We start from the raw sequence: 25,070 nt of genomic DNA, 5'->3' as shown, positions 1-25,070 counted from the left end.
AAGAAGCAAGTAGCTGAGCTACCAGCTGGGAAGAAAATACTTGCTTGATTCTCATCCACCAAGTTGGTTCATTTCTTCCCAGAACTAGAAGTCTAGGATCAAAGGAGATCCTAACCCTAAATACACTGACATCAGGAAAACAAGAAGCCTGCTCCTAAACACAATGCAACAGAGTAAAATGCCAGAAGTGGTGCTAGGGACCCTGAAAAGAAAAGTTAAAGAGCACCCTAGGAGATTTATGCTTGCTGACTTAATTCAGCAAGCTATGCACTTTTGGGGGAAAAAAAAACCTAATCCTACTCTGACAGACTCACAGGGGATCCCTCATTTGGTAAAGGGAGAAGCTGCAACCTGGCCCTCTGGGAGTCATGAGACAGAGGGAGAGAGTGCACATGGTACATGAGGAATGGCACTGGAGAAAGAGCAAACAGCAGCATTCACAGTACAGTCTTCACTGATTTCCCCACACACAGAAATCTACCTTGGCACACTGTGACATCCTCTGAACCATCTGGGCACTTCCCATGGCACCTTTTCCACAGGGCAGGACCTGCCAGGACATTTCCTCTTGTACATGACCAGAACCCCACTTGGGACTCCAAAAGATAAAGTTTGTCTGGTGCAGGGTCTTAAACAAAAACATCTGGGGGAGAACTTGCACAGGCAGCAAACCTAAGATATGATTCCAACAACATATCCATGTCCTGTCCTTACTTGCTTTCTACATCCCATGTCCTGAAAACTCTTAACTTGTGCTCAGCATGGGATGAAGGAGCCACTCCACAGGCTCCATAAACTTATTATTTCTAAGCCATTTTCAGGCTGTAAACTCTTACAGCTAAGAAAAACCATGATGTTACCTTTTCACAAAGGGGCCACTAAAATCTACTGCAGAAAAGTAAAAACATACAGTGGTGTATCTGTGTTTTGTTTCTTTAAAAAATTTGATGTCTTAAATTCTAATTCAAGAGCACATATGTAGTTACAATAATGAGAATTTTTAAAAATTAATAAATAAAAAAACAACATACAACCAACACAGAAATATTCTAAAGCCTCAAGATTTATGGGTACTTTTATAAATGTTCATCTAACTAAACAATAGCAAAATCATGCATGGGTGAACTCCTGTCCCAAATGTAGGTTTATTAAAAGTTCAAGAAGAGGTAGAAAAAAGGTTGAGGAACTTGATTCATTTTTTGGCAGGTAACATGATTTAATACAGTTTTGTTTTGAAATACTGTCTTGGGGACGCAGTTTTAAATTCATGTTATTATCAAGTCCTCAACAGCAAGGCAGATTTTAGAAGTTACACTATGGGAAAAATATTACTTTTAATTCCAGCACTGCTGAATGTACCTGTTGAAAGCAAAACTTTATTTTGGAGCTCTCTGAAGAGAGACTCCCCTCTTCCTGTGCAGAAGAGGATGCCTTCCATATATGCCTATTTCTCTACAGCACAAATAAAGACAGGGTAAAGGCAACATTTCCAGTGATGTTTGAATCTTGTTAAACCTTGCTGTCACTCACTACGAACGTCTCTTCAGGAATTTCATACTCTTAATGCAAATACACAAACCATTTATGACTGCATTTCACTAAGTCAGTTAATTGGTGCCTATAAAAACACACCTTGCAAAAGGAAAGCATCAAAATGTCAAAATCTTTTTTTTCCTTAACAAGCACACCTTAAATAGAAAGATGACTTTTCTTTCTTTGCAATTTAGTTTTAGATTATATTACACAATATATCATTGTGACTGACAGTAGTTAACATTTAGATATTGTTGACCTATGTGATGTGTCAGGTTACAAAAGTCTCCCAAAGAAAGCAAAAAAATACTTCTACATAGTCAATGCAACCCAAGTAGTCAATCTGCCCTGTGGATACATAAGTATGTTATTAGCTAATGTTCTAAATTAACATGCATTAAATTTCCTGGGATGGTTGCTGGAAACATAAATCTTCCTGGCTGACAGATAATATTAATACCCTAAATTTTCAACCAACTGAAGTTATAAATCTTTCAATGATTTGCTTAAATTACATTCCATAGACCTAACTCCAGAAGTTTCACTATCTTTGAGGATCAAGCCATTATAATTCCAGACACCACAGATTTTCACATGGTATGGCTGGTGGCCATAAGAACCAGCTAGGTCTCTTTCTAATCTGTTTGCAAGGTATAAAGTTGCACACTGGGTATAAATAACATGAGATCATAGGTCTAGCATAGGTTTTTACATTCTCTGCCCTCTGCTCTTATCTCTGTGATTAACAAATTAAAAATCTAAGTTCCCATAAAAACATTTATCTAAAGATTTTCAATTTCCTATATAAAAAAATCTTTAACAGAAATGCACATGCACATAAAATCAGTCCTTTAGATTTTGGGCTGCTAGGAATATAAAATCTGATTACACAACAGAGAAGGTAAAACACCAAGTTTACATTAGCCCCATCAAGATCTTAATGGAAATAAAATGTTTGCTTCTGTTAGGACAATGTTTCTGCTACTGAAAAAGAGCTATGCATGCAATGGAATAAGGAAAGGAGGAGAAATTAACAAGGGAAACATCAAAAGATCGCCAGGAACACAGAAAATTCAAATATCTGTTAGATTCCTAAATGCTGAAAGAAAAGAACATAAAAACTACAGTGGGAAGTGGGGGGGTCATAGAACAATTAAAGAAATCTTTCAATTTCATGATCTACAGCATTAACCTAAACAGAACTTGCAGGTAAGTAAATCCTTCCCATTAAAAACAAAACCAAACCAACACACAAAATGACCCACTTCAAACAAAACCAAAAAACCTCCAAGTCAAGCAGAACATGCATAACAGCAATCCAATTTATGCAGTCTACTGGGATTTCAGGGCAACTTCAGAAGAATTCATTCAACAAAAGCTTTTAACTAAGCACCAGTGAGGTGAGATGGAAGTCCAGGTACAAACAAAGAGGCAATCAAAAATTAAGAGAGGAAAAAGAGCCAACCATCTGTTCTAGCCTGAAGGTAGGTTACTGTAAATTCACCAACTCTGCACTGGTAAGTAAAATTCAGAAGTGATTGAAAAAGGACAGCAAGTTTTGAACACGTTTGCTCAGTAAAGAGATCTGCAGTGTACTAGCAACAAGAGTTGGCAAGCATGAACAGACAGAAATATCATATGAGATTGAGTATCTATGTAAGAAAAAAGCTATTTTCAAAACTACTGTGTAGTGAGGTACATGGTGGAAAACAACTCTGGAATTTGTAGATGATGGTCATTAAAGTAACTAGCGTTATTCACATTATTGACCTGTGACATCAGGCCACACTACTCAGAGCTTTTTTTCAGGCATCTTAAAACTTTCCCAGATTTGACAAACCCTGCACAGCCTCTCTGGGCAACCTCCACTGCCTGCCTGCCTTTATGAGGAAAATGCTTCTTTATATCCAGGCTTAATCTTCCTTATCTCAATGACTCCTATTGCCTCTCATCCTCCCAGTATGCACTGCTCTAAAAAGCCTGGCTCAAGTACATCAGAAACCTCTTTTATTCTCCACGACTTTGCAAAAATGAGAGAGAGCTGCCTTGCTAAGACTTCTTCCCTCTGTCTCTCATCACCACTGGATGCAGCTCAGTGGGTCTTGTGGACTTGTATGGGTCAAGTTTGCACACAAATCCTTGTTCAGAGTTCCCTCAACTATGTACAGGTCTGAGGTCTTAGAGATAGATCCCACTGGTAAAGACTGAGGCAAAGCAAAGCACTGAGAACCTCACCTGCTCTATTCAGCCACATTCTCCTAGCTCAGCCCTTTATGCCCAGTAGAACATCAAAACCTTTTCTTGTTACCCTAGACAACCTTTTAGGCACCAACTCAGATCAGCTTGCACTTTACTAATACCATTCCTTCATGCCTGGACAACATCTCCAGTCTGCTCAGCAGCCCATCTCTGCTTCCAGACCCTGCACACTGCCTGCATGGCTATGAGCTCCCTGAGAGCAGAACAGACTCTTCTGGCAATCAGGGAATGCTGTTAGCTTTCCTAAGCATCTCTGCACTTCCACCTATGGAACCCCAGACACCAACTTCTAGAAAAAGACAAAGTCTGCTCTCCTGAACTGGGTCTGGGTCCTGTTATTCCTTTTCACTCCCAGCAGTATCTTGAACTCCACTATTTCATGGTTGTTGAAAGAGTACCCACATTTCTCCATCTTCAGTTCTTTCATTTTTGGGGAACAGCAGATTCAGCTGTGCATCACCCCTAGTTGGCCCATCAGTGCTCATACCAAGAAGCTATTCCTCATGCCCTTCAGAAATCTAGTTTGTTTGTGTCCTGCTGTGTTAGACCCAGCAAGGGTCAGGATGTTTATTGAAGTGTCCCATGGGAACCACAAACTGCAATCCAGAGATTTCCTTGCCTTTCAGGAAGGCTGTGTGCACATCCTCATCCTGAGGAGGGTATCTGTAGCAGACACAACTGTCACTGATGACAGCATGAGCTGCATACACACAGGATCTTTAGAGAGTCAACTCCTTGTCTTCTTCATAATAAGAAACATTTTGAAGCTTCACTTATATATGCTACCAGCACCTTCTACACTTCAATCTGACTTAGAGGTAGACACATTAAGAGATGTAATAAATAAATAATGCACAAACTTATCTCTTGCAGTGGCCCAAACTTCCCAGGAAAAGAGATTATTTTAAATTATTCACTTAAAATGAGCTGACTCACCTCCCAACAGATACAATGAAGAGTGCTTACCTGAATGACAGCACTAAACCAGCACGTGTTGCCAACATTCTTTAATCCTACTGGGCAGTTGTCTTGTCGCTTTCGATCATAAGGGTTTGGAGAGTCACTCCATACCTCTGGATGTGTCCTCTTTAAACTCGCCTTATTTTCTGCAATACTGGCTTCTAGAACTCTTTGAGAACAGAAGGGAGGGAAAAATGTGAGAAAAAAAGCTAAGACCTCAGAAAAACAAATTAAAAAAAAACCCCACGACCCCACCAAGTAGTAAAATATATGCAGGTAGCAATACAGACATCATAATGACATCATTCACTTATTGTTGCTGAGCAATATATGCAAAATTATATATATTATATGCATTATATTATATGCAATATATATATATTATCTTATATGCAATATATATTATACATTATATTATATGCAATATATATTATACATTATATTATATGCAATAACATGTCTCCAAAAATGCTATTTTACTTTTAGCTATGCTACAGCAATTCCATATTACCTTTTGGAAAATCCTATCAGCGAGTGCATGAATCTCCTGTGAGAGCTCTAGATAAAAGAGCCATGTCTACAAGTCATCAATTATTTAAGAACCAGGTTCAAACAGGATGGACAAATTTTAGGCAGCACTAATAGTACGACGCTTTCATCCTCAAATGCTTTTATTGCTATGTGAAGCACAAAGTCACCAATCTTTTGTTTACTGACAGGAAGCCAAAGCTAGCAAGGCAGCTTTCAAAAACAAAGGCAGTTTTCTTAGTTTTTCCTTTTTGCAGCTTATACAACTGTGTTAATCACTTTACATGGCAAGTAATTACTTTATGAGCCATGGAAAGTCTTCTCCCTGCAATTTTTCAAATGCCACCCAACATTTTAATTGTATGCTTCAATGACCACTTTCTTTGCTGGAAACTGTTCCTGTGTGATTTATGCTGATTATCCATATTTCACATGACAATAGGATCTGATGGCTGTGAAGATCTCCAACTCAAGCCTCATCTGATACATTATTTCTGTATCAACAGGTGGCTTAGCCTGGTGACAAAATACACCTTAAAAGTAATTTGTGGTAGGTGTATTCTAAAGAGAAAGATGGAGATGGATGCACTGAGGTCCTGTAACAGTGGCTCTAGCTCTTAAGCCAAGAGTCCGGCTTGGGCACTACTGACACAACAGTCACTGTTTCCAACCATCCAGTCCAACCCTCAGACAAAAGGCTGAGCTCCTGTCCAACACCAAGCACAGGATTTCACAGGCTGCATCACAACCATTAAGCAGTCTGAGCAGCATGAAGAGTTGACCCCTCTCAGTTCTCAAGTCACTAAGCACCAAAAAAAGGCAGATTTAGGTTGGCCTGTAAAGGGAGCTCCTAAAGGATAAAGTTTGAACATCTTAGAAAAAACATAGAAACAGACAACCCCCCTCCTCATAATCTCTCCATTTCCTACCTACATCTTTATTTCAAGCTATGTTCCTATCAAAGAAAGAAAAGCTATCTTACCAAGAACTATGAAATATCATATGAATTTACTGAAGATAACTGTTCTGGGGAACATACTAATTTGTCATTGATACTTATGTCAGAAAAAATACAGTAAAGGAGAGGCATTCTAAATCTGAGAGACCATTTGACACAAATACCACTTTTGTATCTGTCTCAGAAAGAACCTAAATCTAGTAATTTCCTAAGGATTAATCAATTTATTTTTTACAGCACCCTGTAAACAGCATTGAAAGGACAGGCACATAATCCACTAAGAGTTTCTGTTCTGACATTTCTTCAAACATTGCACAGAGATGGAACCTGACCCTGATTGTTTTAAGTGTCTTCTCTGATATTTTTTTTTTACTAAAAAACCCCAAAAATATAAAGAAACGGTCAATTTCATTTCCCTTTTCACTAACAGAGTCTTTCAAAATTATTGGATGACCTACGTATCTCTGGTTTGAGAGCAAAAGCTGGTCAACGTGACATTAAAAAAATGCCACACATAGTTCAAATAACTTGTCATGAAAGTAGAATTGCTTAAAATCTTGTTTAATCTAAATTGAAGGGACCTTTAAAGCTGACAGGAAGATTGACAGACTGGAATAAATTTAAATGATGTTGTAACAGGATTACAATACCTACTTCACACCACTTGTGTTTCAGGTAAAAAACCCAAACTCCTCTTTTTTTGTTCTCTCCAGAAGTTCAAGAATATTTCAAGGTATTTTAAGATTCAAGTTCAGAAAAATAAATACTCTCAAACTGAAAGAGTTCCCTGATCCTGTGAGCATTACCATTCATCAGTTTAATTACCTACTAAAATTTCTTTGTATTTTGAGTTTGTGTTTCTTTAGCAGTTAAGGGATTTACTCCCCTCTAGCTTGACCTAAAACGTGTTTCCATGTGTTAATAAAGTATTTGTTTCTGAAGGCATCATGGTATTTTTCTATTATTCTTTAATCTACCTATAACATTATCTTTCCTCAGAGAGCACATGCAATAACTGCACATTTTATCTGCTGAATTAATTTTCCAACATAATGATAGCTGTGATGCAGTTAAATCAAAACTGAAAAGTGAAATAAAGTGCAATAAGCACAGCAAACAGGAAGCTAATGATCAGCTAGAATGCTACATAAATAAATGTATTTACTAGCACAGTGAGGATATCTCATATAAAATGCTCACTGTCTTACATTCATAGTGTCACAAATTTGGGACATCACCTAGATCAAGAATTTTACATTGCTTGACAAAACAAGCATCCTTCCAGAGAGTTCTGACAAGGATTTAGCAATTTTGATGACAGAGCTGAAACCCCACTTGGTGACTCTTGGGGCCAACAGCACAGTCTCAGCACAGAGCCATCAGCTAGCTGAGTGCAGAGTTTGACAACCCCCCCAAACTCACAGGACCTACAGCTTCCACACCTCCAAGGGCTGGAATCCTGTTTGGTGGGAAATGCTGTAGCAAGGGTTAATTAATGCCAGGCTTGGCATGACACTTGAAAGCAGTGTTTTATTTCTCTGTAACAAGCTGGGCACAGCCAAGCACCTTTGCAGAACTGCAGGGGGTTCACCAGACAAAGCAAAAACCCCGCAGCAAGGCAAGTCCAGGGCACAAAGATTCTGTCAAACCACACTCTAAGCGAGCCCACTCAGCATGCTGCAGAAAAGCCCACTCTGGCAGCTTACTCAGCTAAAAGAGCATAGGAAGGTATTTGTACTGGGACTGTCTTACAGCGGGACATCCAGGAAGATATCCCTGACTCTACAACATTCTACAACTCCACCTTGGATCTACACACACAATGCCTAACCACAGTCTCAAGCAGTTTCAATGACCCTGATTTAAAAAAAGCCCAGGGGCTGTGCACATCCCTTATGCACTGACAGTCGGACTGAATTTTATTGGGGCAGTACCACAGCCACAGCTGATTTCTCCTTCCAGCAATATCTCACTGGCTTCCCTAGTGAAGCCCTCTTCTACCATCTTCACACTTCAATCCACAAAAAGTAATATAAAGAGGAGAAACTTCTTCACAACAGGAAATACACTGATCAAGCACATTTCTCTAGGAGATTTAAAGAGGAAACAGGAAAATAATTGAAACGTGCCATGTACAAGATGTTCAGCTCGGACACTTCAGATGCACTCTCTCAACACCTACACAGTAATCACATCTGTCCTCACTAGGTTTAAAGCAATTACATTCAGGAAGACAAATTCTACATGCATTACAACATTAATTACACAAGTCAAGAAATTCCATTAATTCTCCCTTGGAAACCCTAACAAAATCTGCACAAATTAGGTTCCAAACCACCACGAATACCTCTGAAAAAATTATCCACCATAGCAAAAACTATTTAAATATGCACATAGCCTACATTTTTTTAAATAAAACAATTTCACTGTTTAAATTTGCTTATTATTGACCTCCTATTTGATTTTTGCTTCTTGTTTTATCTAGAAAATCAAAAGTAAATGGCTGTAGCTTGACTTGTTTACAACCACAGCGTTCTATTTTTTGTTTTGTGAAGTTCTGCACAGCTCATGCACTTTCTGTAGGAATGCCAACATTCTTCTCTGGGGTGTTAACTACAAAGTGGGGTGTTTTTTTTCTTTTGTCTTTTTGTAATAAAACCAGTCTAAATTCTGCCCTTAAGGAAACTGATTGAACAGTTTCGATTAAGAATTCAAGAACTCTGAATTTCCTATATTTGTTCTACACTGACATAATCTGTCATCAGCTTAGGGTGCTTCTTGCTAAATTACTGAGTTGATCTAATGTCTCAATGCTGCCAAAACCTTCAAGATCCTCATTCTTCTCTGCCTCCATTCACAAGCAAAGTCCCATTCCCTTCCTTGTGTCATGAAATACTATGGATCCTCCGGTGAATATTTTTGCATGGCTTTGTGAAATGAATTTGTGCAATAAATGATCCAAAGAACCCTCCAGCAAGCATAGAAAGTGTGGTGCAGTGCACCAAGGAGGATATGACCTGCAACAAGCCCTTCATTTGACATTGCACATGTTACTCTGTGCAATTTTGCAATTAGATGTGAGTCTCTATTTCATAGGACCAACTTTTTCTCAGCAAATAACCAGATTGTCTAGATGCCTTTGTACACACAGAAAAAGGTCATCCTTTGTTATTTTCTGCAGCCAGAAAGATACACACTGTAATTTAAGTTAAAAGTATGTATAATACTTCAATATTAAGTATTTATAATACTAATAATAGTACGGGCTAAGGTAGGACCAAATGGTGTGGGGGGGAGGAATTTAGTTTCAAAAGTAAAAAACAGTCTACAGCAAAAATCCTAAATCTTCAAGGCTACAAAGACTTGAGCACAGCAGAAGCAGTCAAGGCTTGGGTAAAGAAAAAGAGGGAGAAAATTTTCCATCTCCAGAAATAGGTCCATCTCTCTGAGTGCCTGCTTAAATCACAACTCTGTAATTACAGCAATTCTGCCCTTCAAAAAGGAACATGCAAGAGCTGACCTTCTGAAAAAAACTGGACAGAACTTCCATCATCCTCTTGCATACATGCACATACTGAGGTTTTAGAAAAAAACAACCCCTTAAATCCTTCTTCCAGTTGTTAATGAGCATATAAACCTCTTTCATCCCACCCTTCCCTCCTAAAATATGCTATCTTAAATTCATATAACAAGATATCTTTTATCACAAATGGAGAGGTAGAGGAATACATTTATCCTCACAATTAGCATATTTATTTTTCAAAAGGGAAAAGAAAACTACTGTTGATAAAATAATAAAATATCCATATTCTCAGAAATGGAATTTTCTAATAAGTCATTTAGCCTATCAAACACAGTGAACTGAGGAAAAAAAAATATCATGGTTAATCTCCCCCATCTAAATTATTCTTTTATAAAATTGGTCTTTTACGAGGAGGTAGTACTTTGCCTCCTATCAAGGATCAAATCATTGCCTGTTTCCCTTAGAACAAGGCCAGCCACAAATGAAAAACTCAACATTCCTCCCAAGGCCAGTGACAGATGGAAAAAGAGAAACAACATCCCTCCCACACAACCCTACACCCAGGCTTAGTTCAAGTCCCAAATATTTCATAATTGTATCAACATTCCCAAAAAACATACACTGTACAAAAAGTTATCATAAAATCTGACCAAAAGTTAACTGAAAGACTCTTATCACACCCAAACTGAGAGTTATGTTTATAAAACTTGAAATCCAGAATTTCACTCAAAGCCTATAAATCTTACTTGTTAAATAGGTTAATAACATTCTTCATCTGCTCTTAGTGTCCTCAAGTCACAATATTAATACCCACTCCCTCAATCTCATCCTTAGCAAAGAGGGAAGAAAATGTCATTGTAAAATGAAAATTGCAAAAAACGGGACAAAGTATTTATTAGCTTCTTAATTTATATTTTGGTTTTGTTGCTTTTTACCTGTTACACAAGAGAAACTTCTGGGTTTAGTTCCTATTTAAATATGACCACACATTCTCTATCTCCATCCACTTCCTCCATATTTAAAGAAATACAAAAATATGAAACATTTTATTAAACCCTAGTCCACACATAATACACTATTTTCCAGTGTAGAACATACAATACATTAAAGCAGCATCCTGAAGCCAGGCATATCAGTAGCACAAGTAAAAGTAAACAAGTTATTATTTGTTAAAAGTTTAAAAAAGCAATACAGGCCAATCTCCAACTCTTTAATTTAATTTCTGCTTTATATAAGTTGGTTGTTTACCTGCTAATGGCTTGTTCCTCATCTGTTATTCCAGTCTCCCTGAATGCCCTGTTTGATTCCTCCAAACTCAAGGCAATTGCCCTCTGAAGATCATCTTTATCATCTCCAGTGAGATCAATCACATCTGAAAAGCAAAACTATCTTTCTCAAAATTAAAAGTGAAACAGAATGAAAGGTAAGTCTTACTGTAGAGGAGAGAGCCCACGTGGATTGCTGAGCACCATTCCAGTCCATCCCTCCTGCACCCTACACTCTTGTGACCACTAACCCTGCAATAACAACTCCCTTCTGCCTCCAAGGCAGACAAAAACCTCAGCAGCTCACTCTTGACATGATGGGCTGTGGTTCTCCTTGCTCCTAATGTTCTTAACTTTCACAAAGCTAAGGGACAAATTTAGGAATACATGTTTTCTGAAAGCCCTCTTAAAGCAATACACTTAAATGCATTATTTCAGCTACTGAGATCAATTGCTTCAAGGAACACATGATGAAGAGGACCTTATTTTAAAAGGATACCTTAATTGAGCATAGTTGATTTTTCCTCCTCATGAAGGAACATGTAACAGTGTTTTCCCAACACAGCCCGAAATTCTACAAGTATTTTGTACCCTGGTAAGCCAAATACTTTCACACAGTTTCATAACAAGTGGAACAGTTCCTTACTCAACCTAATTATTTTCTATCCTGTTTGTGCATTCCTTTTCTGAACATATTTAAATTCGATTTCATCTACTGAAAGTATCTCATCTCAGCATGAAAAAAACAAATACTGGAGAGAAAATGAGCATCCATACTTGGATAAATGGGGAATTCTGGATGGACTACTGACTGAAAATAGCTCTACTTCCGCCTTCTTCACCAGCACTTCTACAAAGAATCAAAGACTGACATTCCCCATACACTTCCTTATTTCCTGAGGGCAACAACAACACCCCTGCTCCTAATTCAGGTGGGATCCTACTACACACCACAACACAAATCATGTCCTCATCAGGCACAGCCGAGCTTTTAGAGCAGGTAGGGCCTACAGGAATGTCCATCAGCTGCACAAGACCTTCAAAAAAGCCAAGGTCACTTCACTGGTTATCACCATTTCAAGGGTCAGAAGTCTCATTTTCCAAGTCAGACAGAAATAAAGGAATAGTGTAAAAGAGACACTTGTGTGCAATATCAGATTTGCACATGCACATGGAGCACTGACTGGTTTGAGCCTCCCTCTTCCAAGGCAAACTTTACCCAAAGAGTTATGAAAGGGACCTGTCTCCAGCCTGGGGTTTGGCCATTGGAAGCTGAAAGGCTCAGGGAGAAAGAGATGCAGATTTGAAAGTGGCAATTGCTCACAAAAAGAGACAAAAGGCTTGTCAGCATATTTCTCCTTCCACAGGCAAACCCAATTACTCCAAAGAGCTTGTCTGTCTACGTTCTGACTTTGCTCCTGTGTGGGCCACCCACTGTAGAGACTGTAACTTCCCCTATTCCCCTGAGCTTTCTTTTATGGGATGCTTCTCATTGGATCAGAACAAAACACTAAACTTAGTATACAAAAATTATTGCCATAGTCACACACGAACAGAAAATGGGATGACCTGTCTGTGCAAAAAGCTGAAACCAGAAAGAAGTTGTAAAGAAACTTTCCTGTTAACACTAGCATCTTCAAAACCTAGTTTTAAATTCAGTTCTGTTTTCTCCAAATAATGGTTGATCTTCTATTTTATTTAGTGGGCCTTTAAAGGGAGCACTCTTACCTGCAGAGTATACTGGGCAATCTGTCCTGACCTAGAAGTATGGAAAACCACTATTGGTACAAAAGCAGCACTTTCTAATTTTATTCTTAGGCTTTCTACAGTCAGCTCAGATCTTCCAGTGTAACAGAAGGGTACTTCAACTGAGATGCCTGAAATTCTCCTTCAGAAGTACTAAAGCAATTACAACCACCACCAGCAGAAGTCTCTCCCAGAGAAGTTTTGATAAATATGCTGCCATGATGAGAATAACATAATTTGGACAAAAATACCACCTCAGCCTGGGTCACATGCAAACCCTGCTCTGTCCTACAGCCTGACAGCAGGAGGAGACCAGAAAGGTTGACAAATGAGAGGATCTCCTCATCACACACACACTGCCTATTCTGTTCTGAAATGTGGTGCTTGTGTTGTATTTTCTGCACATTTACAAGGAGCCACACACAGCTTCCCTGGAACCAAGCTGTATTTCTCAAAGCAGGAATAGTGGTCACAACCCAGCAGCCACACATGCTGATGGACAAGGATGGGATTTCACTTCCTCACAGAGAGGAATGTTTCTTGAGCAAGTCTCTAGTCAGGTAAGAGTGATGACATTTTCACATGACAATAAAAAAGTTAAAGTAAGAAGTCAGTTTCTCTATATGGGAACGATTTTCTAGAAAAGAAATTTATGTAGATGAAAATGAAGTATTTAACAAAAACTCCCCCATTATACAAAAATCTATCTGGATCAACTCTAACTCTCACTTCCATTAAAATATTCAACTTCTTTGCAACTCCTTAGCTCTCTAATTTTTATTAATCTATATCAGCACCTTAAGTCTTTAGAAGTTTATTACCATTCATATTACCCGAAGTTACATAATTTTAACATTAAAACCCCAAATCTTTTACTTCCATTTGCTTCCCATAAGCAGATGAGCCAAAACAGTTTGTTTTGACATGCAAGGGTTTTGGAGCAGACAATACAGGATTCTCTTTAGAAATGTTCTAGCCATACATTGCTCCAGCTCTGCATGAAAATAGACAACAGAGTGAAGACTCACTCATAGATATTACCACTACATGTGAGTGGTGCAATCAGTCCAAGTCACAGAGGGCTTATCCAGCATAATTTATGTCCCAAATTACATTTATTAATATCAGCTCATCCATGGTAACCTATTTCATGAAAGCTTTTAGTTCAGAGCAAATGTAACATAAAAATGGTTTTGACATTTAAGTTAATGTCTTTACAGCTCACACAGTAACTCATTAAGCTGCAACACCTCATATACAACTTGAATCCTAAATCACAAGATATTAAAGAAGACTTCAATAGAAGTCACAAAAGAAAGGTAAATCTGAGACCAAACTCTTTGTTCTAAAAACAAAAAAAAAAAGTATATCTATTACCTTGTCTCCACATTTTGCATTCCTTGGTTATACACTATACAAATGTACATATAATACATGAAATTAATATAGTTTTCCTATTTTATAATTTTTAAAATATCTTCATGTTTTATAAATTCTTGCATGGGGATGTTAATGTTGCAGCTATGAGTAGTAGAACTCATTCATGAAACTGAGCTGCTGATGTTTCCTATCTGACCAAGAGATTACTGTTTTAACCATGAGACTGAAGAAAAAAAAAAATATGACTTTTACTCAAAGATTTTATCAGACACACAAGTTTTTGCTGTGATAGGTTGAAGGATGCATTTCATAAAGGTGTGGGACTAATGCCTCTTGTCCAGATTTAGTGACTTTAACTTACACATGCCAGTTTTGTAATACTCCTCTCATTTAGCTCATAGAACACTTCAGTTCTCACTGGCTCATCCTTGTAAAGGTACTTATTACTTTAATGCCAAATAGCCTTAGAAAATGCAAATATTCTTAACCAGGCCATGACTAGGAAATAAACTTTGCTTATGAAAAAATTCTCCCTAAGTGAAGAAACTTCACATCAACACAATCTGGTTTAGTGCATATGTGTTTATTCAATGAAAACTAACATTCATAATCAATCATCTGTTTTACTAAGATCTGTATTCTTGGTTTACAACATTATTATTATTATATAATAATGTGTCCTTCTGATACATAAGATTCAGAGAGTTTGACATTGTTTGTAATCCTATAAAACAATTTTAAGTTGTATATTAAAATTTGGGTCAAATACTACTGCATGTATAATAAATGCACACAATATATCTATCCCCATAGATCTTCCTTTAAAAAGAAAAATTATCTGTTTACTTAGGAAATTTCAATCATCATTTAAATAAAGGGTTCTTACTTGGTTATTGCCCAGGTCATTAAAATAATTACTGTGTTGTTGACTTAGTACTTATATGAGGAGGAGGCAGAGAGTAGGAACTTCAAACTTAAGTAGGCTGGGAAACTCAGCATGAGAGACAGATCAGAAGTAGCAATTGAACTCAGGGATAAGCAATAAACATCCACAGTGATGCAACAACTGGAACAGGGAGGAAAATGAAGGGGCAGCCTTGATGGGTTCAACAGAGCAGTGCCAAGAATGAAAATTCAGCAGCAACATTCCAATTTCAACACATAAACAATACAGAAGTTTCTTAAATGGAGTTGAGACTACATCTGGTTTATTTATTACAAGCAGAGTTAAGCAAGATCCTACATACTGCCACCTATTCTGTGAAGTTAAATTCATAGTGGTCTCAGGCTCCTAAGGTGAAGATTTAAAGGAATTTATGTGGCTGAATATGCCAATTTTGGTTAAAACTGGATGTAGGAAGAGCACCCAGCACCCCTGCAGCAATTCAGCCAACTCAAACCACTGTACTGGTGCAAGAGCTTGTAAATATTGGCCACCACTATCCCACAGCTTCCTCATCTCAGCTGTATTTACAACACCCTGCAATTATAACACCTTAAACTGAAGGCTCCCACACTGAAGGGAAAGGAGAGAGGCAATCATGACACAAAGCAACAAGTTAACCTGTAGGATGAAAAGAGGACCTCAAGGTACAGGACTCCTGACATTTGAAGCGGGGACCTTGACATACCAAGCTGGCAAAACTCCCAGGAACCTGGATGGAGATGATACAAATAATCCTTGAAGTAGAAGGAAATGTCATGAAGACACATAGAGATGGCTGAGTTAGGCAAGGTGACAGAAGAAGCCACTGTCAAATTCTACTGACAGAAACAATAAATGAGCAGCTAGAGAATGAAGACTGACTAGGACTTGTGCCAAGAAGGATCCAGGAGCTACAGCCGACTCATGTTCAATCTGCAATTCACTTCATCACAGCACTGAAGAAAATAGGAAGTGTTACACTTCTGTCAGAGTACTACGTGGATATTTATAGAGATTCACCTATTTTTCTGAAGAACTAAGCTGATGTCTTCATTATAGTTCTGAGTGCCACAGCTCAGGAAAAAAGCATACTAAAGAAGGTGTAGATGAGAAGAAAAGAAATTACAATAGGTATAGGAAATGCATCCAACCTCTTGAAAGGAATTTAGGCTGTTTCATTTAGATCTGAGAGAAGTCTTTTGATACACTGTCTTCACATGCAACACGTCATCTGAGACAAAAGGAATGAAGTGTGCTATAATTTCCACAGGGGCACACTGGAGTAAAGGACTTAACCTGAAGCAAAAGGGATTCAGGCAAGACACTAGGAGTCTAAAAGGAGGGGCAGTGAAGCTTCAAAAGAAATTACCCTATATACTTTTCAGAGTCTCTAGAATGGAACAGTAAGAAATGTTTTATAAACACCACTTCAGAAGGATGTAGGTACCATTGAGCCTAAACTCCACCTGACAGGAAAGGGCTGAGTGACTTTTGAGATATATGCAAAGGCTCAAAGTACGAACAGGAGGATATAAAAAGCCAGAAGCCATGAAGTCTACAATCCTCAAATTGCTGTGTGTGGCATTTCATAGTTACACTGTAATATGCCCTTATAAAAGGGCTTGAAATCTTTTGTTTTGGCTGTGGAATGTGCAATTGCAAAGACTAATAACTTAGTTTTAATGAAAAATAACTGTGTTTTCAAAAGAAGGGAAGGAGAGAATTTGTCCTGACAGCTGTTTCACTGGAACACAACACAACTTCCAAAATACATCTTTTCACTCTGTTCCTTCCTTTAATCCTGGGTTCTTCAAGTTCCTTCAATAATAAGAAGAAAATGGATACATTCTTAGCAATCCAACAGTTCTGTTGTGCAGCCACAGTGGGAAATACACAAAATTATTTCAAATGGGAATAAAAAGGTTTCTAGAGAAATAAATAAAGTGAAAATATTTGGAAGTACTACTAAACTTCTTTTGTTTTTCTTTAAGTACAATGCCTAGGATTTCCTCTACCAAGTGAAACATTGAAATTACCTTGGACTAAAAAGTGTGCATCCATACATTGAAAACCTAATGCTTGAGCACTTTCTCTTCACAGAGTGCAAGAAGGGACAGAAAGTCAAAATCTTAAAACAGCCTTTGCAAAAGGATCAGATTAAGTTTGCATCACTGTTGATGTGAAAATACTACATTTGCAGGTGCTTGCACACGCCATTTTGAAGAGACAAAAAAGCAAGCATCATGAGTAACACTGGTTGTGCAAGGCCATCTTTGTTTAACAGACGGAGCAGGTTTAATGAAAACCTATTATTTTTTTGCATCTGCACTTGGTAATAAGACAAACCAGGTTTCCTTACACCTCCTACCATCCTGGCTGCAACTCTCAAACCATTTATGAGCATGGTCACTTTTGGAAGAGCCAGGGAACAATTCTGGCTGTTATGGTACACAGTAACATTTCCATTTTACCCCTTTAATTAAGTAACCACATCAAAGAAATGCAGTCAGTCAAGCTGACATCTGATACATCTTTATGCAAGGAATACATTCAACAGCCTTTGTAAATGGCTGGAGGTTTTCTGTGGCACAAAAGACAGCTCTAGTATTTATATGTGACTTTCTCCTTCCCAGTTTGGATGCTTTAACTGGGCAGGACCACAAAGCTCGGTGAGTCTTAACATCCCCAGTTCCAAACACACAGAGGTAGTTAAGCAGTAAGGAACAGTAAGGGTGAGTGTTAATAAATTAATGTAATTGTACCTATGTAGGATAATAAAGGGAGTCAAATTTGAGAGACAAGATCCTGTCATTAACTCAGCATAGCCACTGAGAACTGCTAATATGTGTTCTTTTGCAGAAGGGAGCAGTGATTGTCAAAGCCATCTGCTGAGGATTTCCCATCCTGTATCCTTTCACACCCCCTTACAAGACAGTGTTTACTAACACAGGGCCCTAAGGCTTGGCCTTTTTGGTGCACTGCATTTTTTAAATCTAGAATCCAAACAATTACAGGCAAGCACATTACAAGAAAAGGTTTCTTCCAGAAGCATTCACTACAGATCACTACAGGAGCTTGGGGGGCACTCCATGGCCACACTGGTTTTGACTTTTGTTCTGCTGTAGGTGTTCAGTTCTTACCCTTTAAGTCCTCCAACATGATAAAAAGTTCACCAAGATGACTTTATCTCAAAGTGCTTTCAGTCTAACTAAAACAGCAAAGACTGGCTAAGGGCTCCCATCTTTGTTGCCAGTGAGGACCTGACCAGACATTAAAGATGTTAAAAAAAATTTCAGAACCTGCTTTTCCCACAGCAGTTGGTGTTTCTTGATCACTGACTTGTCATGCTGTATAACTGTAAGGAATCTGCCTTCAGTCCTCCAGAGAAGAGAAGAGAATCCTGAAATTCACCTTGGAATGTACAACTCATGACCTACCCTTCTCAATTTGACCATCTGCCATGGGTAATGTGGGCTCTTGCAGATTTGATCCATATCCCTTGTCACCTCATTTCTTCAGTAAGGTTGTACAGCACACTAAGTGACAGCAAAACTAAATACTTCTATTAATGGGATTGCTATTAAATCTAATTAAACACAGACTTCAAGAGAATCCAGCTTACTATTTCACTGCCATAGTAGGTTGTCAGTACTAGAAACTATGACACAGTGCTGAGTTTCTTCTTAATAGACTTCATTCCCTCAATGGCAATTTTCTGACACTGAAAATTAAACACATGGGGAAGATCGTGTGTGTTTTCTCTCCAAAGGAGTGAAAAGAAAAAATACACAAAAAACCCCAAGCCACCCACCACAACTACTGCATGGCTAACACAACTACCTATAAGGCACTCAGGACATTTTATATAGGGTTGCTAATAAGACCAAGGATTTAAATGCAGTTTTCAGATTGGACATGCTGAGAATAAATTCATCTCCAATTAAATAAAAATATTTAAAAGTTCATGCCAAGGTTCTACAGACAAAAGATAATTATACAATTGATAAGGAAATCTAACTAAACTTATTTACATTGAAGCCACCATGAGCAAAACAAAGGAGGAAAAAAAAACCTACTGCAGGAGGCACTAAATAATCCTACTTGTTTAATAAAACGTACATAGATGTACTAGATATATGGCCATAGAACTGGTATGCAATTAAAATATTCTCCATCTGCATTGGAAATGGTGTAAAGTAACTATACCATGAAGAAACTTGGATTTTACAGATATCAATCCCACTACAAAATTTACTTTGACTTTTACTTCTATGTTATTTCCTATATTTATTTCCAGAACATTTTTATTTTTTTCTCCCCATAAAAATTACTATATACTAAAACAAAGGATAAGAACCTGCAAGACTTAGAGAAATGCAGGTTGTGGGACCTCCTGTATCAACTAAATGAAATTGTTTAAAATTGGGTATATTTAATGGTAACTTAATATATCAAATACCTACTCTTTTAGTACAAAATTCACACTTAACCTCCCACATCTCCCTTTGGGAAAGTCACTCCTGTCAGGGAGGAGCTACTCTTAACAATATTAACCTTTAACATATCAAGACAAACAATGACAGACTATTCTCCAATTTTGTTTTGACAGAGGAGTACCCAGCTTTTGCCCTAAATTATTTACTGCATGACCCCAAAACAAAACTTATAATATGGGGGAGGAAACAAAAGGTAAAAAAAAAGTAAAGCTCAGTTACTCACCCTTTGATCAGTATCATACATATATGTAAAGGTAATGTCTAAAGGTAGTTCAAACAAAAAAAAAAAAAGAAAAAAAAAACAAAAACCTCACTGAGATAAGGAGAGAGAGACTACATGATAATCTAAGAATTGATAAGGAAGAATTATCTGCAGATTAATAGTTACGTCACAGGCAAGGTTTTATTTCCCATGCCTTTAAACTGAACTTAGGAAAAGAAAAGAAAAGATACCTACTGGTGTCTGCCTGGCTGCCCACGCTGATGTATCTGTCATTGCCAGGAAGGGCTGTTTGGTAGTAAGTGGCCTCCTCTAGCTGGGGAACCTTGGCATTCTTCGCAGTGAGAAAAGCCACAGCCAACTCCAGATTACCATTGCTGTCCTTTAAGCATATTTAAAAAAAAAAAATAAAACAACAAGTGAGAGTCCTCTCACCCCTTCTTTAATTTTTCCTAAAAGGAAAGGACATGATTAGCAACTTCAAATCAATAGCCATTGTACTGTCAGGTAAAATAATAACTCAAAACCAAAGTCTGCAAACTCGAAATATTCTGCGTATTTTGCTATTTTTTTAACCAAAATAAAGATAAAACATCTTATAAAGAAATTGTTTTGGTGGCCTTTCACTTATTTCAGGAAAGAAAAAATACTGTCTTGTAGTGTAGGTCAGCCTCTCAACAAACCAGCACATTCACTGGAGTCAGACTAATTCTTCTGAAAATATACAGTTTCATTTTTAAAGCCACAGATCCCAGCTTTTGAAAAGCAGTTGTGCACATGACTTAGGCTAATAACAACTACCTGGTTTTGTGTAGATAAATATTTTTGATTTAAATTACTAAATCCTCATATACCATGTATTAACAGCTAAAAAGTTCTGCTTGAGGGAGAGAAAGCATTTTTAAATGTTTATATATTTATATTTATATAAATAGAATATTTATATATGTGCAGACACAGAATACAGAGAGACCTGCCATTTTTTACTTGCCTCAAAGAACTCTTTGGTGCTGTGAAATAAATTACAATGGTTGAAAAAACATTGAAACAATACCAAATTAGTAAAGGTTGGCAAGTTCAAGCAGTTCTTCACTCTACACAGTGAGCAAGGCCTGTGCATGGTAGAAAACAGCCACACCTTGACAAGAGAACACCACCTGGTTCCCCAGGATTTGATCATCTGTAGTAGCACCAATGGATCCCAAAAAAAATCACACAAGGTTAAAGGCAAGTCATAACAGTCCTGTCTTTTCATTTTTGAACACTTAATTAATTTTCAGGTCAGTACCAAAAGAGAACAAGATTTCATGCAAAGTGAACAAGCAATCACTATTAGCTTTCTTCCCCCCCCCCCCCCCCGAAATAAATTCAAGGGGGGAAGGGAAAAGGAAGGAAGTGAAAGAAAGGAAGGGAGGGACAGAGTAAGAAAGGGTTGGATTTATGGCTTTCACAGGTAGTTAAGATGCATTCAGGTTCATCCAGCTACAAGTCAGTTATCTTACCTTCAGTGCCTGTTGTAGTACCTGGATGTCATTGATACCAGTGATCTCCCTCAGCTGATTTAAAAATGTTTGCTGGTGCTGAAAAGAAAACAGATCATTGAAATTAGATTAGAGCCAAAAAAACAGCAAAACAATGTCTTAACAGAGTACACTCCTCCACAAACATTAAAGGCATCTCCATGTGAGGTTTATGCATCACAAAGGGGTAGAACCTACATTACTCAAGTTTGTCTTCGTCTCTGGAATTTGGGCACTTTTTTGGGAATCCTTAATTCCCAAATGCAATGATTTTGCATTTTGGTGTGTCTGCTTGGTAAGCTTATGCAACGTGGGTTTAAGAAGCTCATATAAAGCCACAGTTGGCCCATCTAAACAAATAAAACTCTACAGCTTTGGTTTCCAGTGGAAATAGCTGACTGAACACCCACCAAAACGAACTTCTTTAACTCCCAGTTATTCTCAACCCCATTATTTCCTTAACATAAACAATTCCTCATCATTCTAAACACAAAACCTGGAAATGCAACTTTGCTGACCACTGAGGTGTTTTAAGATAAATACTATAAAAACTCCAAACAAAACAAGTTTCTTGATACTGAAACAGAACTTAAGGAATCTGTCCAAACTGCCTTCCTAGACCAGTTGAATCCAACTCTCCCAAATCACACAAGTCAGCACCCATGACTGAGTTTAAAGCAACACTTGGAATTAGAAAAAGAACAAGAGGTTCTAGGTCTCTTAAATATTCACTTCATAAGAATTTTGAGGCTTGGTTTTGTTTTACTTAAATAAAAATCTGGTCCCACCCCAGTTTAGAGCCAGCAGATGATTCACTCCAGTCATGCTCAGCTATCCCATCACAGAAGCAAAAAGCAGGCACTAAGCTGGAACAATCTTTGAACTCCTGTAAACCATTAAAAGCATCTTAACCATTAAAACCATGAAAAAACAGAGCATTGACCATTGCTCCATACCAACAAATTCAATTGCTCCTTTGGCAGATGGGAACTGGAGAAAAAATATTTGCAAATGGTTTTTCTTTTTTATTCTTTGCCCACAACATCCTGAACTCAAAACAGTAATTTCGTCTATGAAAGAGAAAATTTTTGTAAAGTACAGGGTTTTGTTCGCATGACAAAAAGCGTATTTCCTATCAGGAACAAATAAACATTCTCCTGCTACTCTCCAAATTCATTTTAAAATAGCAACTATAATTGTCTTGCAGCTTCTTCTAAAAGATTTATTTTTGAGCTGAATTATCTGGAATCAAATATTCAAATACCCTTATTCTTCCTTTATCACTGCTTTGTATAGAGGAGGAAATTAAGATCTGCATGAATGCTGAATTCCCCAGTGAGAAATTAACCTGGCAGGCACTACTTCATGCCCTAATAAGTTGAAATAGAAGGCGTATAGTTCAGGATGTTTATGAATTACATACACAATCTTCCCTTCATTTATGATCCTAAGAGACACTGCTAACAATCCAATTTGCCTCTTTCTTTTTTCTTTTCCTTTTAAAAACCCTTCTGTCGGCACAAGAAAAGTGAAGTGATGCAGGAAAACAAACTCACACTCTATCCCCATCCCTCACCCCCTCGTTTGTTTACTCTGTGCATTTCATAGCACTGTACAAAGCCATGACTTGTTTCCCCTATAAAGTTGCTTTCCTGCCCCTAAGCCTGGCAAGAATCAAAGAAATTAAATAGAGTATTTGGGAAAAATAATTACAACAGCATTAAAATTGGCAGCATCAATTCAAGGGCTTGACAGTAAAGTGGATTTCTTTTTCTATTTGCCACCAACACAATGGTGAACAGAACAGAAAATAGTTTCACTGTAAATTATTACAACAACAAGTTATAAGAGATTTCTGTATCTTCCATAATATATACAACACTTGGAAAGGCTGATTGGAGGATATTCATCGTTCACAGAGACTGGGAAAAGACAGAAGAGACAGTTTACCAACAAACAATCTCTTAGCAGTTCAAAATATTGGCTGTTAATTTATGAGCACAGCTGTGACTTATAAACTTAGACATCTGTAGTTTCCATCCACATTTCAGCATTCCAGCATAAAAGCTGTGTTTCAAGGCCCCCTTCCCATGGACGTCCACATTCAACAGATCAGAACTTCACCCAGAGATGCTCCTTTCTCATCAAGAGATTATATAAGTCTCTTCTAATACATATATCTAAATGTATAAGTATATAAGCATATCTAAGTATACTTTTATATAAGCATATATAAGTATATATAACTATACTTTTTTTAAGGCCAAGAGTTTAAGGTACTCAGCTCCAGAATTATTACTGGTATTTATTACTATTATTACCAGAATTTCTTACTGGTAATTAAAAGAACAACATGGAGAATCCATAAGCACCATTGTTAGAAGTGACAGGAATTAAAAGGAAAATTAACAGTTCTCCTGAACACCTTAAATGGAGCTTTGGGGCATTTGTCTGGTTTAGACATTACTGTTTCTTCAGCTAAATGTGGACAAGTTGCCGCTAATTTCTAATTGACTTACTTCAAATTATGCAGAAGATAAATAATGGACACATTCCTTTTCTAGGAGTATTGTAATTGACATTATTTCTACCTGACCAACATGTTCTTTTAATACTTGCTAATAGACTAACAGATCTTCAGAAACAATTGTGAAACTGCATAAGGCAGCTAAAATCTCCAACTGGTGGCCTTCTCTTCCATAAATTCACCATCTGCCCTCATCCTCACAGATCTGCTGTAACTGCATCCATCATCTTCACTATATGCACTGACCTTTTTTGTATAACTGGATGTTTAACTTGCCATTAGTCTTCTTCACTGTTATAATGACAGTATGTTATTACCCATGAAACTGAATTAACACAAGTAATTCTATTTCTTTTCATTACAAGTGGCAGAGCAGGCACTGTCAAACCCTCTCCTCATTCACTATCAGAGGATGAGATTCAATTTTCTTTTTGCTTTTCTTTTCACTTAAGACACCTATGAAACAATTGCAACCACATTCAGAGAGCTTGTATTACTGAATTCCTGATATTACTTTATTTAGTGCATCTGTACCATTTTGCAAAGTCAAAATGGCTGAATTTCATTTGTTTTGAATCATTATTCCTTTAGCTCTGCTTACTGTGGAATACAGAAAATTTATGCTACTAAACTTATGCTACTATTACCCATGACTGAAGCTTAGAGATCAATTTCTAGTGCTAAGCAATTAAGTCTCTTCTGTATGGTAAGAAATATTTAATACTACAGACAGACTTGTACATATGAAGCAAGCCACCCTCCTTACTCCTATTAATGCTTATTCTGATTACATTTACCCTAAAAGCTCAAGAAGCTCAGGCTAACTTGAGTTGAAGTGACTGTACCATCTATACCCTCAAATGTCTAAAATCACATAGATATATAAAACAAGTATAATAATAATTCACTCACAAGCTATAACCAAAAATACCCAAAAGAGCTCATCCTACGCTAAAACAAAGATAAGAAATAAAGAAGGTAGCAGACAAGTATTTAGAAGTGTCTGAAATATCTACACCAATGTATGCTTATGAAATCAGGCCAGTAAGAAAAGTTTCAGATCACAACTACCCATTCGAGCATAAAAAAATTATTGTATCTTTTCAATGCAGCTCTTTCCTGATTCCCTATTTTTTCCAGCCTTGCTGGAAAAATTCTGAATTATAACTCACTGTACTTTAATTCAGTTTAATAAGCAGCCTCTCTTTTCAAATGGACATACAAACCAGG

At 37.5% G+C, this 25,070-nt stretch overlaps 1 protein-coding gene across 2 annotated transcripts in view; it reads right to left on the bottom strand.

Annotated features, from left to right (window-relative positions):
- USP25 (ubiquitin specific peptidase 25) overlaps nt 1–25,070 on the bottom strand; it is an 87,571-nt gene that overhangs the window by 44,904 nt on the left and 17,597 nt on the right. For both annotated transcript variants that reach the window (XM_058800480.1, XM_058800481.1), the window contains exons 2-5: nt 21,296–21,373; nt 20,031–20,175; nt 11,010–11,133; nt 4,759–4,921 (exon numbers count right to left, since the gene is read on the bottom strand). In XM_058800480.1, the coding sequence (XP_058656463.1) occupies nt 4,759–4,921; nt 11,010–11,133; nt 20,031–20,175; nt 21,296–21,373 (510 nt within the window). The remainder of the gene's footprint in view (nt 1–4,758; nt 4,922–11,009; nt 11,134–20,030; nt 20,176–21,295; nt 21,374–25,070) is intronic.

The sequence above is a fragment of the Ammospiza caudacuta genome, chromosome 2 (genome assembly GCF_027887145.1).
Source record: "Ammospiza caudacuta isolate bAmmCau1 chromosome 2, bAmmCau1.pri, whole genome shotgun sequence".
Classification (NCBI taxonomy): domain Eukaryota; kingdom Metazoa; phylum Chordata; class Aves; order Passeriformes; family Passerellidae; genus Ammospiza; species Ammospiza caudacuta.
The sequence above is the reverse complement of the archived record's forward strand: the minus strand, read 5'-3'. Positions and strand labels throughout refer to the sequence as shown.